Raw genomic sequence first — 17841 nt, forward strand, 5'->3', positions numbered from 1 at the left:
TTGTTTGCTTAAATCCATTACAAATACATACATTTGAGATGATCCAATATGAAACATTGAAGTTGTAGCCGAGTCTGGAATGCTCTCTACCTAAATATTAGTACTTTTTTTTCAGTTCAAATAATTTAATTTTTTTCTATTGGCAAAATAACCACCTATAAAAATATAAAACATGCAATATTTTGCTGTAGTTGTATTTTTAAAACTGGGATTATTTACCATGACACTATTGGAAGAAAAGCAGAACTGAAAAATTAAGAAGTTATTTACCTCTAAATTGTCTTGGAAGTGACATTGAAAATTTAAGAACTGTGCAATACATTGTGCTACAAGCTCTGTTTTGCATGCCAATAATAAAACAGTTTTGGATGCATGAGGCTTATTTAGAGGTGTGGGAAGTGTTTTGAGTTTGGTTTTTTTTTCCTTTGGATGTACAATTTTTTTCTCAGTTCCTATCTCTCATCTGTTAATAGTTTCAGTGGATTTTTTTTTTGCCTCTGAGAATGTCACCAAGTAGAGAAATCATCTGAGCAGCTGAAATTTGACTTAGGCCATGTAAGCACTTGGATTCTGAAGGATATATGAGCAAGTATCAGTGATTTTACTTGGTGCTGAAATACTGGCTGTAGCTTCTGACTGAATGGTGTGCTGGCTCATTTTGGAAAAAAGGAAGAGGTGTAACTCTCTACATGCAAAGTAAGAATTAATATGTGACCAGATCCCTAAGGAAAGCAACATGATGTCTTTTACAGAAAGGAGAAATAATTGGAAATGGAAAATTACTTCAGAAAGATAGAATAAAAGAGCTTAGTGTACCTATTGCATCTCCCTTAATCCAGCAAGCAATTTTTCCCAGTAGTTGCTTGGTCTGTGGGTGATTTATGTAAGTTGTATTAAATTTCTACATGAAGTATTCTGTTACTATGGTGATAGGTGCCACTCCACACAGATTGTTTAAATAAAATTAAAGCAATTCTTTGTACTCAGTAAGCTGAGTAATTGCTATTAGTTTGTACACAGGGGTTATGAACTTAGAGTACTGCAGGTTTATTGCATTTTCAGGGAAAGGCTCTAGACTTCTAGAAGCATGTGTGTAGGTTGCATAAGAAATGTCCTTTTTTATAGCATTTATTTAGTAGCTTGCATTGGATTTTCCCAATAGAGATTTTTTCCTTCTCTTACTGTGATGCCTGCTCACCATTCTGCTTTCCCCCACCTCTCTCAGTTCTTATGCACATTTCCAGTGGGCAAGGACAGAGTGGGTCCTGCAGGTTCAGATGACTTTACTGGCATTAGTGTGGAGGGGAAGGGAATTAATTCTAATAGAATGAGGATGTTATAGATCCAGTGGCAAGAAACTGCAGGAATTGAATAACTGTAGCATAAATGAGAAAGAAAGCAAATATTTCTGAACGGCAGTGGGAATAAAATCGACAGGATTTGTGTGGGAAGCGAAGAGGAGTTGAAAATGGCACCCAGGTTGTGAGCTTGTGGGACATAAGGTGGTGGAGCTGTTGAGAGATAGGGAAAGAAAGGGGGAACAGGGAGTGTTTGGGAAGAAACGTGATTGCAGCTCTTCAGCATCCTGTGTAAGGGCTGGTGGCAAATATCCAGAAGGAGATTCTGAACTGTGAATGTGAACAGAAGGGCTGAGAGATCTGTGACTCATCCACACAGAGATGATAATTAAAGCAGCATGATTTTAGGAGGCTGCTGAGCAATAGGGAAGAGGTTGCAGAAAAGGGGAGAGTTGAGGATAGAGCTCCCTGGGACTGTTGCAGTTGAAGCAGCCATAATGGGAGACTTTCTGAGCAGCCCAGTGGAAAGAAAGTCATGGAAGTAGCATATTTTGGGATGGTTACTTAGAAATACAGCGCAAATTTTAACAGTGTCTGTGTAATTTTAAAAATTCATTTCCTGTGGCAGCAGCCAAGGGTTACCTGTGCAAGTATTGAGTGTTGTATAGCTTGGAGGAGCTTGCTATTGCATTTTAATTAGGTAAGAGACAGAAAAGTATTTCCTTTCCGCCTCTCTCTGTTCCAAACATTTGTAATTTTCAGTGTCAAGGTCCATACCTTTTGTATCCAACAACCTGCCAGACCTCAAAATATAAGATGTGGTAAAGCACATCAGGAAGTGGCTAACTGTTTAGTGCTCTGATTTCTTAGCATGTTGCCAGAGGGGAATGTTACCTGCTTGCTAGCTTCTGTAGCTTTTGGGGCATTTAAGGTTTTTTGTTCCTTGTACTTTTAAAGGGGGGTTGGAGGAGGGGGTTGAAGTGAGCTGTGTATCTGTCAGTTTGTTTTCTATTATTCCAGTAATTACAAAGACATGCCTGTAAATCATAGTCTAAGCAGGAGTCCATAATATCCATCAGTTTTCTAATCATCATGTTCTACAGAACACAGCCTGGGCTGCTTCAAAAGCAGATTGAGGGAGGTGATTCCCCCACTCTGCTCCATTCTGGTGAGATCCCAGGTGCAGTGCTGCATCCAGCTCTGAGGCCCCCTATAAGAAGGATGTGGATCTGTTGGAATGACTCCAGAGGACATCACAAAGATGATCAGAGGAATGGAGTCTCTCTTGCTAGGAAGACAGGCCAAGTGAGTTGTTGAACCTGGAAAAGAGAATGCTCCAGGGAGACCTTATAAGCATCCTTCCGGTGCCTAAAGGGGTACGAAAGAGCTGGAGAGGGACTTTTCACAGGAGCGTGTAGTGACAGGACAAGGGGCAATGGCCTTAAACTGAAAGAGACCAGTTTTAAATTTGATATTGGGTTGAAATTCTTCTCTGTGAGGGTGGTGAGGCACTGGAACAGGTCTTCCAGAGGAGTTGTGGATGCTCCACCCCTGGCAGTGTTCAAGGCCAGGCTAAATGGGGCCCTGAGCAGCCTGGTCTAGTGAGGGGCATCCCTGCTCATGACGGTGGTATAGGAACGAGATGATCTTTAAGGTCCCTTCCAGCCCAAACCATTACAGGATATCATTCAAGTCTACTGTTTCAAAACTGTCATTGTTTATTCCTGCCATCAGCTGAATTAGATATATTTTCAATGTATTTTCTAATTAGTGAAAGTCTAAATTAACTCAACTTGTCTTACCCTTTTACCTGTTTGGAAACTATGTACCAGTGTCTTTGTGGGAGAAAAGTGATAAGGATAATAATGAATGAAAGTACACTAAAGGTTATGAAACTTCTGCCACCTTCATGTGTTGGCCAAGCTTTAGACTTTGTCATCATTATTGTTGAGAACTTTTGTGAAGACCTTCAGTGATGACTTCAGCAAAACTCAGTCCTGTGGCTCTCTTGCTTTAGCTGAATTGGGCAGCTCATTTTCAAACCAAATGAGCCCTTCTAGAGCCAATGGCATAAGTTCCCTAGACCCAGTGACTCTCAAACAGGCACCTTGGAGCCAGAACAACTTATTTTGCACTCCTGAGACTGAAGGAGCTGGAAGTTATGATCTGGGCATTCTCAAGTTAATTATTTTTTATTGTTGCTAAGTAGCAAGACCAACAAATCATCCATTTGACTTTCAGTGCTATTAAAGTATTCAGTTACAGTTTTAATCAATTTGAGAAGCAAAGGGATGTAAAGGATTCTTTGGTTTAATTCCACCCAATGGCTACATTGCTCAAGAGGGTTTTATGCCAAAGGTTTGGCGATTTATGAGAGTCTGAACTCCCTTTTAAGCAATCATGTAATTCATTATTTTTGTTACAAATAGAAAACTGGAGCTGCATAGCTTAGAATATTTTGCATGACTTGAAAAACAATGATGACAACAATTCCATTTGACATGTTTTTAAGCAGTATGTAAAATCTAGCCCTCTTGAAACTAGACATAGAAGATGAGTGGGATTTCTCATGCATTTTCCAGGTAATTTTACTACTGCTTTTAAATGGCGTTCCTAACACATTTACCTACGTTTTCATCTGCCACATACTGGAAAAAACAGTGCAATATTAACATACATAAACATAAACATATATTAAAAAGCTTAATCACTTTGTTAATCATAATTAGCTTCCTGTAAATTCAGTTGGACTGCAGGGAAAAAGAAATGAAGAAATAAGTGAAGAAGCTCCACCACAAGCATCATAAAAGCTACCCAGAGAATTGATGATTTCATGGCAAGCTCTTGCTCTTCACAAGTTGCTCCAGTTGAATCAATCACACAGCCTGCCTTTTTAGGCAATGCTACTCTCATATGCATTTAAAAAGGACATTTTTGGATTAATATGTTACCTGAAAATTTTGACATTTTGTTCCTGAAAATCGTGTAGTCTGCTTCTATATCAGTTCTGCCTAGGAATTTGCCTTGCCTTATAGGAAAAAATAAATTAGAATGACTACATATGCATGAGCAACTAAGGCATTCTGCTGAACAAGCAAATATAATGAAAGGAGTCCACTCCATCTCTGGGTGCTCTGATGTAAGGTTTACTAGAAATGCTGAAATGTTGGTGAAAGATTTAATGCATATATTTCTGCATTTCTCCCTTTTTAAAAATCCATTAACTATTTCTGTGTATGTATTTCTTTTTCTGAACTAGCATAATTTATTCTGAAGTATTAAGTTGACAGGAACTTAAGACTGCCACGAAGAGTGCAGTGCATCAGCTGCCTGGAATACATGGCAAAACCATGAATAATAATAATAGTCGTAGTAGCGGTAATAACGATGGAAAGTTTTAAGATTATAGCCTGCAAGTATACTGAGAGAAATGTTTGACAGGTAGTTGCAATAGGTAATTTGACAGGTTGCCAACTTGGACTTGTGAACCAAATCATATAGATGTAAAAATAGAAATGTTTTCTGCAGAATATTTATCCCACAGTTATAGTAATGGAGAACTGCATGAACATTTTTTATCTGTGGGACATGGGAGCAGTAGGGTAAGTTGGCAGGTTGTCTGTACCTCCTTTTTTCACATTTTGAGTTGAGTTGAGACTTAATCAATGTGGTTGCAAAGAAAACAAAGAATAAGGAAGGTAGTAGTGTAATCAGGTGATCCCATTCCCCACTTCAGTGAGATTCTAAGACAAATGTTTAAAAAGAAGTTGGTAATACTGACGATAAAAAAAAAAAGGAAAAAATAAAGCATCATAAACACTGCTTTTGGAAAAAAAAAAGCCCACAGATATTTGTGTTTTATATATGTTGTCTCACATCTGATTTGTTCCAGCAGTGTCTGGGTTGGGATGGATAAAATGTGTACATGTTACAGTGTTGTCACTAGCCAGTGCTGTCTCATTCAGAGGGTTTAATATAAACGTCCTCAGCAATTATTCCTTATGACATTATGGTAGGATCTGTGCAGATATAATTTAATATTTTATTTTGTAGAGACCATGTGAAGGTTGTGAAGGTCAGAACTTCTGGAAGAAAAAAGCAATCTCTCTCAGTTACAGTGTGGCATAGGTCTTGCTAGTCTTAAAATTAGGTTTTGAAATTGTACTGGGATTGAAGATGGAGAAGAACCTGCTCCTTGATTTGTGTGATTTGTTCTTGCTGCTCTTATCTTCCTCCCTTATTGCTTTTTTTTTTTTTCCTTCCATATTGGAGCTCTTGTTTCTCTTTTTTTAGGATAGTTCCAGCTGTATGACAAAGGTCCCTTTTGCCATTTTTGTGCACGAGGCAGAGCTGGAAAGAGTGACCATGAAGATCTGATATTACTCATAAAGTTGTTCCATCGTATTTCCCTTTTAAATCTCTCCTTTTTCTTGTGGATGATGCTCTGCCATTTTTCTCCCTTAAATTACTAATGCCAGTATTTGACTATATCTTCAGGAAATGTAAATTAACAGAATTTCTTTTTTTGCTTTATTAACAATGTGTGTCATTAATGTTTTCGAAAATAATCCATAATTAGAAAATAACCTTACAGTGTTTCAGCTGAAGTTTTGTTTGGTTGGTTAGAAGATCACATGGCCTAGGTATACTTACAGTATGGCAGTGAATATATATGTAAAGTTCTGAGAATAAACAGGTAGAAGTAATACATCTCCTCCTTGCTGTAACTGTGCCTTTCAGTTCAGGGATAATCACAGTATTGGTTTAACTAAGTGAATAGCAAATTTTTAGCTTGTGTAGGAGTAAAGCTTGGTTGCAGATTTTTGTGCGTGTTCTTGCTTTTCTAAAGTAGAAAAAAAGTTGATGTTAAACTTGCATATGATCTGTTTCTTACCTTAATTGCAATATTTTGGTACTCTAGTTAAACAGATATTAAAGAAAACCTTTAAGGAGTAAGATATAGGCTTGTATGGAAGAGAAAGACATTCTCCAGGTGTGGGTGTATTGCTACTAAGAATAAAAATTTATTTCTAATTGCATAGTTGAGGCTTTTTATAGTTCTCAAGTGTTTTAAGCTCTTTTAGGTGAGATGAAATGGGCATTAAAAAGCAATAACTGTAAATGGTAGAAGCCCCCAGTAATAAGCAGTAAACCCAAGGGGTGTTTGTGGAGGGTGGGCACAGTTCTCTTTAGCCCTTGCTTAAAGACAAAGCACAAGGCAGCAAAGGGAAAGAATGTTCCCTGTGACAGAAAGCGGCGTGTGGCTTTTACTGCTGGGCTTGTTCAGAAGCAGTCTCGGCCCTCCTCTCTAGGGATGGCTGCAGGAAGTGGAAACAAGCTGAGGGATCAGCTTGGTGACCTTTTCCGAAGTTTCTTTGAATCCTAGACTTCAGGGCTGCTCTGGATTGCCATCATGGTTCTTGCCATTCCTGCACATTTCCCAGAGTTCGTGCCTGAATTATGTTTAGTTGGGTGTCGTTCATGTATAGACAAAGTGTATTTTGGATTTTTTTTTTTTTTTTTTTACCTAAGCATTGCATCTGCTGTCCTCCAGTCTTTCTGTCTTTTATAGTTTACTGAACTTTCTCTTGCCTGCATGTAATATCAACAATCTGCTGTTACTATGTGATGACTTACTTAGCAATTCTTTTACTCAAACCCTGGATTTGTAGGGAATGGTGTGTTGAGGAGGGAAATTCAGCGTGAATCTATTCATAGACTGGATGCCTGAGAAGTTTTCCACTTGTTTTGCTATCTTTTGTGGATTCAGAAGCATTTTAATTTTTTTATATATAGTCTTGGTTTGCCAGAAGAAAGCATATTTCTTTACTTTCCTTCATGATTGTGGGGAAGTTTTCAATTTAAGGATTTAGCAATATTTATCTGTTATTCACTGCTTTCTTGTTTGTAATAAACTCCTACAGCATTTGAAATTAAATCTTTCTTCTCTTAGTAGTGAGACTTCTCAAACAGTATCCTCTTTAAACTGTGTTTAAACTTATAGTAAACTCTTCCTATTACCAATGAAATTATGTCTGCTTAAAAGCACTTTTTTCTTCAATATAAATGTTGCAATCTCTTCCTGCTATTTTTACAAAATGATTCATAAGTAACCATGCAGAAAATAGATGTATCCAGATTGAAAATGTTACATGCCCTCCCACATATAACAATGAAATGTGTGTTATTGCTACTAAGATTGCAAATACTTCATTGATGTCTGCATATAATTAAATGTGTTAGATTTTCTTTCCGGCTAAACTTACTGGCAAATGTTTCCTGAATGCCAACAGCTGTTATTGGGAAAATGCTTCCCAATCAACATGCTACTTCTGCATGCATGGCTTTATATAAAGCTTAAGGACACATTGGCTTTTCTTGCCTGAGTAACACTGGAAGTGTTTAATGGATTAAAAGTTCTTTTTTTTTTTGAAAGAGTTGCATATAAAAATGTTGGTTTCCTAGCAGGATAAATTGATTTTAAAATGAGACTTTAAACATGAAAACTTAGTCACATCTTGCATGTGGTTTGTTAGATAGCATGTAAAGCATCTGTTCCAAACAGAGCTTGCACTAATTACCACAAAGTTACAGCACCTGAATGAACTCAAGAGTGGTTCTTTCACCAATATTGATTGTGTGCTCTCTGCCTTGGGAATTCTATTTCCTTATATCCACTGAGATTCTGGCCTGTCAGAAAAACCTTTGCAGTCCCAGCCCCCCATCTGTTGGTGTTGCTTATGGAAGCTGCCTCACGTGCTGCATGAGGAACTGAGAATGTACCCAGGGTCCCAGCAGGCTGGGTGTGCCTCAGGTTTAATGAGTGAGCTTTGGGTGAGGTGTTTCTCCTCCCTCTTGTCAAGGTGTGTTATAAACAATCAACTCCTCTTCCCTCTCCACCAAGGTTCTCCTTCCCTTCTTCAACAGTGTGCAAAAATGGCAGTTCAGCTCAGCCAGAATTGTTCATCTCAGTCACTTAAGACTGTTGCTGGTATCTCTGTTTTCCAGTGAGACCATTAGAAGCTGGTCATTTTTGTCCATGCTCAGGGGTGGCTGCTGGAAGGCACTTGGGTGGTAGACATGTGACTAACTGGTACATGCCAAAAGCATACAAAGTGGAGAGAGTGTTGTCTGTCTCAAGGAAGGAAACAACTAGAGCTAGTGAATAGATAGAAACATTTACCAGTGTCTCATTTCCTTTAAGTGGTAGCTTCACACTTTCTTTCAATTCTAAGTCTTTGAAATACTTTGTTTCATCCTAAAGACTTTTCAATTTGTTTCAAATTGCTTTAAGGGTAAGTAAAGGCAGGGAAAATGATTGGACCAATTTAACCTGCTTTTTCTGCTTTCCTTTTTCAGGATTGCACAGTATATGAAACAGAGAACAAAATTCTTCATGTGGTGAGTACCATTTGGATTTCTCATAACCAAGTTTATAAAGACCATATAGAATTCTAGAGCTGTGTGTTTTGTGCTTTTTGTATGCAGTGGCAGTTTGATAACTAACTAGACTGGGTATGACTGAATGAGTTTATGGAACTACTTGTGAGCAGGTCAGGAGCTTTGAAAGGGTTTGTGTTTGTCTGGCTCAGGCCCAGCTGTTATTTGTAAACCATGATTAGAAGAGTGATGTTTTAAAAAGGCAGTTTTTTGAGAGAGAGATGGTTGCTAGGCTTCTATGAAATAATTTATGTTTGTTAGTAATATAGCTTAATTTATACAGCTTTATTCCCCATAGGAGCCAGAAGATAGCCTAATTATAGGAAAATTAATGCAATGTTTCCTTTTGAATTCTCAGCATAAATACAATTGTCTCTTCTGAGAATCTTTAGTGCTATTTATGGTAAATAAAGCAGATAAAAGTTATCAGGGCATCAGAAAACATTATGAGTTTAAAAGGCTGGTGTATAGAGTGTCAACAGCTTGAGTAAACCTTGTCTGAGAGCTGCACCCAAATTTTGGGTATTAAATTGTGTTTCAAGTTGTGAATGAGCTTTAGTGAGTATTAAGTTAACCTACAGCTTGTTTCTAAAAGTTAGAAGTGAAGATAATCTCTTTAAGGGTGAATAATGAATTAGTTTAATTTATTTCACATTCAGGTGCGTTTTGATATCTTACTGTTCTTATTACCAGAGCTTAAGCCAGAATATACTACATTTCTTTAAGTGATCTTCCCAGTAAATGTACTTCTTTTTCCATTATTTATTTTATCCATAGTGTACCTGTACGAAATGCTTGTCAGGCTGAATCCTGTAAGCTTTTGATGCTTTCGTTTCACAGTGGAAACGAATCTGCAATAAAATGTCTCCTTGTATTTTTAAGTTTCACTGACATTTTTTCAGGTGTGAGACATAAAGAATTAGCAAATTTGGTGAGGCTGACATTGTCATCTACACTAGGTCGACCTCTGCAAGTATTTAAGTAATAAAATCTTTCATTACATAATCTTGGCAAAAGCTGAAGTGCTATGAGTTTGAAATTTATATGTATAGCCTGGTTTTCAAAGCATGCTTGCTGTCTGCTGTAAGAGCTGAGAGTTCTGAAATCTTTTATATACACTATATACCTTATACAAATTGGCAGAAAGGATTGTAAAGGAAGCTGCCAGAATTTAGGACTGAGAAAACATCACTTTATACAGTCATTAACAGACAGTTTTGAAGAAACTGAGAGGAGTTAATTCGAGATACATGAGTACACAAAATCGAGACAGGTTTCAAAATTTATTTTACATCATTCAGACTCTTGTTGGTTTATTTCTTTAGTCTGCAGTAAAGAAAGTTACTTTTAATACTCTAAAAAAGTAACAGGTGGACAGAGGTATAAATGTACCTTCTGTGATCACTGCTCAAGTTTGAAAGGAAACATGAGCACAGACAGAGCCTTGAATGCTTTAGTGAAGCCATGGGTTAAAAATGACCCTGTAAGGATTAAACACAACTATATGGATTAATGTAACTTGGAGCATTTCTGACCATGGTGCATATCAGCTGATCAGTGGGATTTGATGGGGAAAGGCTGACCAAAAGCAATTGGTAAAAGATAGATCTGTGACTAAGTGATTAAATTATGGCATTTGAGATCATAGAGGCACATAGAAGATACTCATCATATTTTCAGTTTGAAAGATAGTTTTTTACATGTGCAGGTAACAAGGTTGATGAAAGAATTGGAATTGAAAGCAGTCACAATTCCCTCTAACCCTTTTCATTGGAAGATAGAAAAAGGTGTCATGGGTTTAGCCCATTAGACAATCTGGAGGGAGCAATCTAACAGTGAAAATGGGTTTCTCTGACACAAAAAGAACAGCAGTACTTGTGGGAAAGGCACAGAAGGAACCTTGAGTTAGACATACTGGGAGAAATAGGAAAGATTGAGAGGACGTGTGCACAGATATTGTAGGAGAGAAAGTAAATTCTCTCTTTTTAAATTCTGAGATCACACCATTCCAAGTCCATTTGCAGAGTCCATTTCCCGTCTGAAGTGACGTTTGACCAGTATCCTATCCAGCTGCCTTTGAATGATCAGATACAAACATAGAGCTGTGTTTGCTGAGCTGACTTAGACAAGAAGTTGAATTCAAAGCTGTGGGCTCATCCCATGTAATTTCATGTACTACTTTCTCTTTGTGACACAAGGAAACAAGTTTCTCAAAAAAGTAAAAAAAAAATTACTAACAATCAATTAGCATTTCATAAGGAAATCCTTATTGCAAGGTATTCTTACTTAAGATTGAAGCCAAATTTTAAGAGAGCCTTCTTACATAAGTAAAATCGATCTAAAGCTAGAGAAATGAAAAAAAAACCAAACTTAAAGGACAGTTGTGTACTCTTACTTGTCAGGATGCCAAGATATTTACCACCTTAGGAGCAAACTGTTGGATCAGAGTAGTAGATTTTTGTGTTCTGGGTTGAACATCTCCATTGTCCATGGAATGAAAAGGGGGTTGTTTTTTTGGTTTTGGTTTTTTTTGGGTTTTTTTGGGGTTTTTTTGACTCATGCTGTGGATCAAGGGCTGGAGCTCTGTAAGCACAGATCTCCTGTGGGGATGCTGCCTTGTTTCCCTTGGAGTGAGCCTGTGCCAAACTGGGGAAGAAGAGAATGTGTGGGCACAGCAGGCCATCCTTGGCTATTGAATTACACACAAGGAAACCTCCAAAGTTAACCCATCAATGAGACTTCATGGCTTCCTCTAAGGGGATAGAATACAGGAAAACAAAGATAGTGTAGAAAGTAATCTTATCCCTATGGAGTTGTAGCTGGGCCAACTAGCAGAGATTAGGATCAGGCCTGACTTTACCAGACCACGGCTGTAACCAATGAGAAGAAGAGAGCTATAAAAGAGTGGGGTGGCTGGTTGGTTGAGAAGGGAACTGGAGTCAGCTGGCTGCTTTGTGGAGAAGAAAGAGTCAGTGCTCTGAGGAGATGACCATGAGAAACTCCAAGAGGGTGTGGAACTTCTGTTACAAAGAGATAACAGTATGGAGGCAACAACCCCTGCAATAAGATGACAACAGCTTCCTCTGAAGCATGGTGAAGTAGGCAAGAATCTCAAATAAATGACTGACTAGTTTGCTTTAATTAGGGAGGCCAAAAAAGAGTTCATGTGCTCATATTCTAACAGCACTAATTTTTTTTGAAAGCACATGAATGCCCTCTTTCCTTCAGAGGTGACAGTGTGTGACATGTGGAGATGGCAGAATTGTCTTGTCCACAGACAGCACATTTCAGTGTCACTTAATGTATTCACATGTTAACTTTTCAGGATTTGCTTTTTAAGAAATGGTATTTTGAAGACACAGAACTCTATAGCTTCAGCTTATATTCAGGGAAGATATATTTTTGTTTGCTCCAAGCAATATGAGTTTCAAATGTTTTTGAAAAGCATTTTGATTATCACTTATGGTATTAGGTTAGCCAGAAAATGAATCTATGTTATTCAAGTAAACATATAAAATGTATGTGAATGAAAAAGGTCTGACTGAATAATTATGAAGTTTTAAGATGCAATTACCTACTTGAACTTGTTTACTTCTTCTAAACGGACTTTCAGTGTGTCTAGGGAAAAAAATGTCTTTTCTATAATATTTTTGTCCTAGTGTTGAAAAAGTTATTTAAAGACACCTACATTTCTTAAAATTTGGGGTTTTTTTCTGTGACTTCTTTCTCAGAAACACTTGGTTTCTGTGGAATAAGAAGCATGAAACTGCACAGAAATAATGTGTTGGGTTCTGCTCATTAAATTTCTGAAATGTTCACGAATAAGGAGAAATGCTTTGGATTTCTGCCACCTCATTTCTCAGTATGTTTTTTCCAGGGTAGCTTCCTCTAAGTAAGCAATGTAATAAATAGTTAAATAATACTAATCATAATTTCTTGATAGAAACAGAAATGAAATAGCAATAGAAAATAATACTAACAGAAGTAGATGGCGTTATTAATTTTTTTAGTATCTTAAAGAAAACTGGTTTAGTATTACATAGGGCCTAAATAGGGAAGGATAAGCCATAGGTGTGGTGCTGGCTTCAAAATTGAAAATTACTATGCTCTTGCTAGTTCATATTTAGAATCTTTATATTGATTTAACTTGAGATGATAAAGTATTTAGAAAATTGCTCAACCTAAAAGGCTATCAGTTTATATCTGCTTATTTGGGGAATTATATGTTAATCCTTGCAAAATTCTGACTGCAGTTTTAAAATACTTGAAAAATAATTCATTGATTCCATCCAGCTGTTCAAGGCTGTATTTGATGGAAATACCCAGTTCAGATTAATCCACGTGAAGCAGTAGAATATTAAAAGAAGAGCAAAGCTAGAAGAACTAATTATAGAAAATAGAAGCCAGGCTTCAGTCAGATTAACAATAAGTTTTAACTGAAAATTTTTAATAATTTTTCTTTTAACTTTTTTAGATTAATTCCGTAAGAAAAAAGACACTTTGATTAAGGAGTTTCCCTTTTTAAAAATTAGGCTGCATGTCCTGCAAACAGAAAATGCAATTTTGAGTTGAAAAACTGTAGAAAGCGATCTGCAGAGGGAAACTAATACTCAGAATTTTTTTCAAAAGCAAATGAGCTATGCAAATTTGAAGAGTTAAAAAAGAGAAACAAGCAATGGATCAGAATGTTCTCTTTTTGCAAGAGCCTTATGGAAACCACAGTGATGATAATTTGCTCCTGCCCACTATATTTGAATATTTGTTATAGAAGTATAATGGACTAAAAATACATTGTCAAAGGTATCATTTTATAGTCTTAAAAAAAAAGAAAATGTAACAACTTTCTGCCTTTCAAGAGTCTATACCTTGTAAATTGAACTGAACAAGCTTCAGTTTAATAGAAACTTTGCTTTTTACAGCCAAAAGCAGATGTGGTTTACTATTTAAACTTTATGTATGCATCAGTGCATGTTCAGGCCCACTTGGTTTTAACTTGCTGGAGTTACTGATGTGTTCTGTGCAATATAGCAATTGTTTTGGACTAAAATTAATTGGTTAATAATGATTTGGTTTGGCTTCAGTTAATTAGTTAGACTTCATTCATCTTTGACAGCTGCTACTAACTAAACTAACAGACTAAGCTTAACATTACCCAGACATTTTTTTTCTTACTGTTAGTCTTGAAAGTCCATATGTCTTCTGGGTATCCTGTTCCTCACTCTAATGCCATAGGTGGGATGCTGATGAGGGACGCTGGTGCTTTTCTTCTTCTCAGTCCTGGGAGCATGTTTAAGCCAGGACGTTTCAGTACTGCAAATACTTGGCAAGATAGGATTTAAACTTGGCCACTAGCCTGGGTAAAAGGAAGGACAGGGACAAACCTAAGTCTGTTTGCTTGACCAGAAATGCTTGGTGACCCTAGAGCTGCCTGAGCTGAGCAGACAATGGATGGACAGGTTGAGGAGAGGCCACTGAGGCTGTGTCCATAGGTTCATCTGATGGATGCAGAACACAGATGTTTTCTCTGCACAAACTGGAGTAGCCACAGAGAATCGAAGCACATGCAAATCTAATTCCGTCACCTTTAGCTCCCCATCCCCCTGGCTGAAAGAAGGAGCAATTGTGGAAAAGCTGTTAGAAATTGGTACCTTACAGTCCAAAAATACAGGTAGAAACTAAGTATTATCTGTCATTCTTCATGCTCTGAGGCATAAAGAAGTTGCCTACTGAGGGAAAAATAATGTTTCCCTTTGAATTTCTACCAAACAACGAGGTGCTGTGAGGTGATATTTTTTGTTCTCCTTTGAGTCATTTAGCTTTGCACATAAAGACTGTGGTGTAGCTTCAATCTGCAATTATAGGTGTGTCACTTGAATAGAGAGGAGAATTTATTACTGAAGTGCACTGATGAGTTACTGCAAAAGAGAACTGAAATCATTGCTTTAAGGCTCATAGTGAGAACAGGGACCATGTGACAACAGGAGAAAATATGATTATCTGTTGGTTTCTCTCAGTTAATCTTTTGTAACTTGCTTTTTTTTTTGGTCTGGACAAATCCTTTCACTATGTGCAGATACCTTGCACACTGGGTGGGAGCTGAGTGCAGCTTGAAAAAGGTTGGGGATTTTTAATGCCTGCCGATTTTTGTGGGAGCAATTGGATCCTCAGCTTCCTGTGTGTCTTACTGTAACTAATACTGCATTTCAGCAGGCAATCAACACTTACAAAGGCTAAAGGACACTGATCTTATTAACAGTGTTTTCATAATCAGAGGTGTAGTTTTACAAAGCCTCCAAAGGTATGACAATTGGAGAGGAAAGGTGACTACCATCTGATTTTAGTGGAACTAAAATACATGTCTGTAGTACAGATTGTCCTGAATAATGTGTTCAAAAATTGTTAGGAACGAAATGAGTGGAAGAAGTGCAATGCTTGAGTGCTTTGCCATGTGGCAACATCTTTGCCTTGGAAGGACCTGATCCACTGAATGGGTCCAAGGTCTTTTTCCATACGGATGCCTAACGGGGAGGAAGCACCTCCATGGCGAACAGACTGTTTTGTTTGTACACCGATTGATTAGCATGCTATCAACACAAACTGTGAATGAGAGATTGCTGAGAGTAAAGGCAAGGAAAAAAATGCATAATTTTGCCTGTGTCAGCCTTTGGACATGGTTCCAGTGAGGGCCTATGTACCCTGCCATTGCAGTGGGCAGAGAATATCTGCAGTGTAAGTGTGTGCTGCTTGCTGTCCTGGCTCTCTCTGGACAAGTTCAGAGTTAATGAAAATTTCTCTTTACAGAATCACAGAATGACTAGGTTGGAAGAGACCTTAAAGATCATCAAGTCCAACCCATGAACCCATGCCCTAATCCCTCAATCAAACCATGGCACTGAGTGCCATATCCAGTCTTTTTTTTTTTTTTAACGCTTCCAGGGATGGTGACTCCACCACCTCCCCAGGCAGGCCATTCCAGTACTTTATCACTCTTTCTGTAAAAAACCTTTTCCTAATATCCAACTTGTATTTCACTCGGAGCAACTTGAGACTGAAACATACACCAAATAGATACCTGATCCAACTTATAGTTCAGCTTTTTAACCAAGGAATATTTAATGAAAATATTTAAATGTGTAGTAGTTTATAGGGATAATGTGCTGCATTATCCCCATAATTAATTAATGTTGGACTGCAATGGGAATATATAAGGAAGCTGTGAGACCCAAAAGGCAATAGTCTTTTAGAAATGCATTGAAGCATATGGCAGATTTTTTTTATCCTAGCAGCTTGGTGATTTTGGCACCTAATATTCCCAGAGCTCCTCTTGAGGAATATTCACACCATCTTTTTTTATGATTGCAACCAATTAACTGTACTGGAATGCTGATCCCCATAGGCATTGCTGTGTAGACTGCCTGAACCCCTCTCATGGGGGGCAGAGGTGCAGCTGCTCCACAGGACTATTTAATGTATCTCAGCTTAGGCTTCTGCTCCATGCCACATCCTGGACATGCCCAACTCCTCTCCTTTCCCCATCATCTGTCAAGGCAGCTGGGAGGATGTTCTTTAATGAGGAGCCACATCTGTGAAATGCCATACCTTGTCTTAGGTGGTAGGAACACTCCTTTTCTGTGTATTTTGGCATCTCTCTGCAATGCAACGGTTGAAAATTGGAGAAAAAAAATAATTCACTATAAATAGAAGCTTTTCTGAAATTGCTAATAACTCCATACATTTAATGGGTTTAGAGGAGATTATTGGGAAGAATAGGTGGATGAAGTCTAAACAGATATGAAAAACTCCATTTTCATCTGCAGAGAATAATTTATGATGTGAGTCTCTTCACTTTGCAGAAATAGCCGAGTGCTCTGTAATTTTTTAAGCAATTTTTCAATAATTCTCAGTGCAGTTCCAAGATGGAAGTAGAAATAACATGCCAACACTTTATTTAAAAGCACAAATTAACACAAATCTAAGCTTTCATTTTTATTATGTAATTTATTATAATTTTACCTTTTAAAAATGTCTGCTCAAAGCAATTTTCATGTGTCCAAAAGCCATTAAAGAAGCCCAAATTTCAATAAAGTTCTCTTTTTTCACTTTTTTGTAGTTCAGGTGAAGCACAAACCATTCTTAACCTCATTTTATATATTTCTTGATGTCTTCTGTTTAGTAATGATTCTCCATCATGAAGAAGTAGAAGGGTGATGTATGTGACTGTGGTTGAAGATAGTATTTTTTCTGGAAGAAGGTCATGTTGGTATTATAAATTTTGTTACATTTTCCATTTGATTTGCTTATTCACCCTGAAACGTTATTGCTCAATAAAATAAGCAATTTTTACGTAAGGCTAAACTTTCATCTGTTTTTAAATACTTGAAAGAGGAGAAGAGTGTACTGGTCTGTAACAGGATTAAGATGTCACTATCATTGGTTGGGGTTTTTTGGGTATTTTTTGTTTGATTTTTTGGTGGGGTTTGGTTTTTTTTTTTCCTTTTGTTTTGTTTGGTTGGTTTTTTGGGGTTTTTTTTGATGTTTTGTTTGTTTGTTTGATTTTAATCACTTTTTTAAAGTTTTCCTTTTTACATAAGTTATTTGTAGTTTACAATTTGAAATTATAATGGTGATTTGGCAGGAGGTTATATCTGGTTTTACATCACGTTTCTATAGCATTGTTGCAGATGTTTTTACTGTAAGAACTGTATTTTGGGATCTTGGAAGATTGATTGGAACAACTGTCGTGTGCAGTTGTGTTTCAGTCATTTGAGAAGACTGGTTAGCTTTCGTCTTTGGAATTTCAGAGGAGTTAAGCTGTGTCTTAATTGCTTCTGGAGATGCCAGTTTTGGGACCAGAAGAATCTCCTAATCCCTGAATTTGCTGACAAAGGATGGATTGAAAATCTGAATAGGGAAATCATTTAAAGTTGCTGAAAGGGGACTTCCTAGAAAACATTGAAACTCTCAAAAATCACTTTCTTACAGAGAATGATAGGAAAGCCTCACAGCTTTCCTGCTTCTTAGAAGAGGTTGTTCAGGGAGTGAGAGATCAGGAGATAAAACAGTACCAATTTCACAGTTTCAGCCTTTTTAGAATTTTTTTTCT

The 17841-nt window shown here is 37.4% G+C and overlaps 1 protein-coding gene across 6 annotated transcripts in view; it reads left to right on the plus strand.

Annotated features, from left to right (window-relative positions):
- Nucleotides 1–17841, plus strand: part of CNKSR2 (connector enhancer of kinase suppressor of Ras 2) — a 206170-nt gene that overhangs the window by 65765 nt on the left and 122564 nt on the right. For all 6 annotated transcript variants that reach the window (XM_054271704.1, XM_054271707.1, XM_054271705.1 and 3 more), the window contains exon 5: nucleotides 8658–8699. In XM_054271704.1, coding sequence (XP_054127679.1) covers nucleotides 8658–8699 — 42 coding nt within the window. The remainder of the gene's footprint in view (nucleotides 1–8657; nucleotides 8700–17841) is intronic.

This window comes from Melozone crissalis, unplaced genomic scaffold (genome assembly GCF_028551555.1).
Source record: "Melozone crissalis strain CALT ecotype California unplaced genomic scaffold, PUWL_Pcris_2 ptg000013l_1, whole genome shotgun sequence".
In the NCBI taxonomy this organism is placed as follows: domain Eukaryota; kingdom Metazoa; phylum Chordata; class Aves; order Passeriformes; family Passerellidae; genus Melozone; species Melozone crissalis.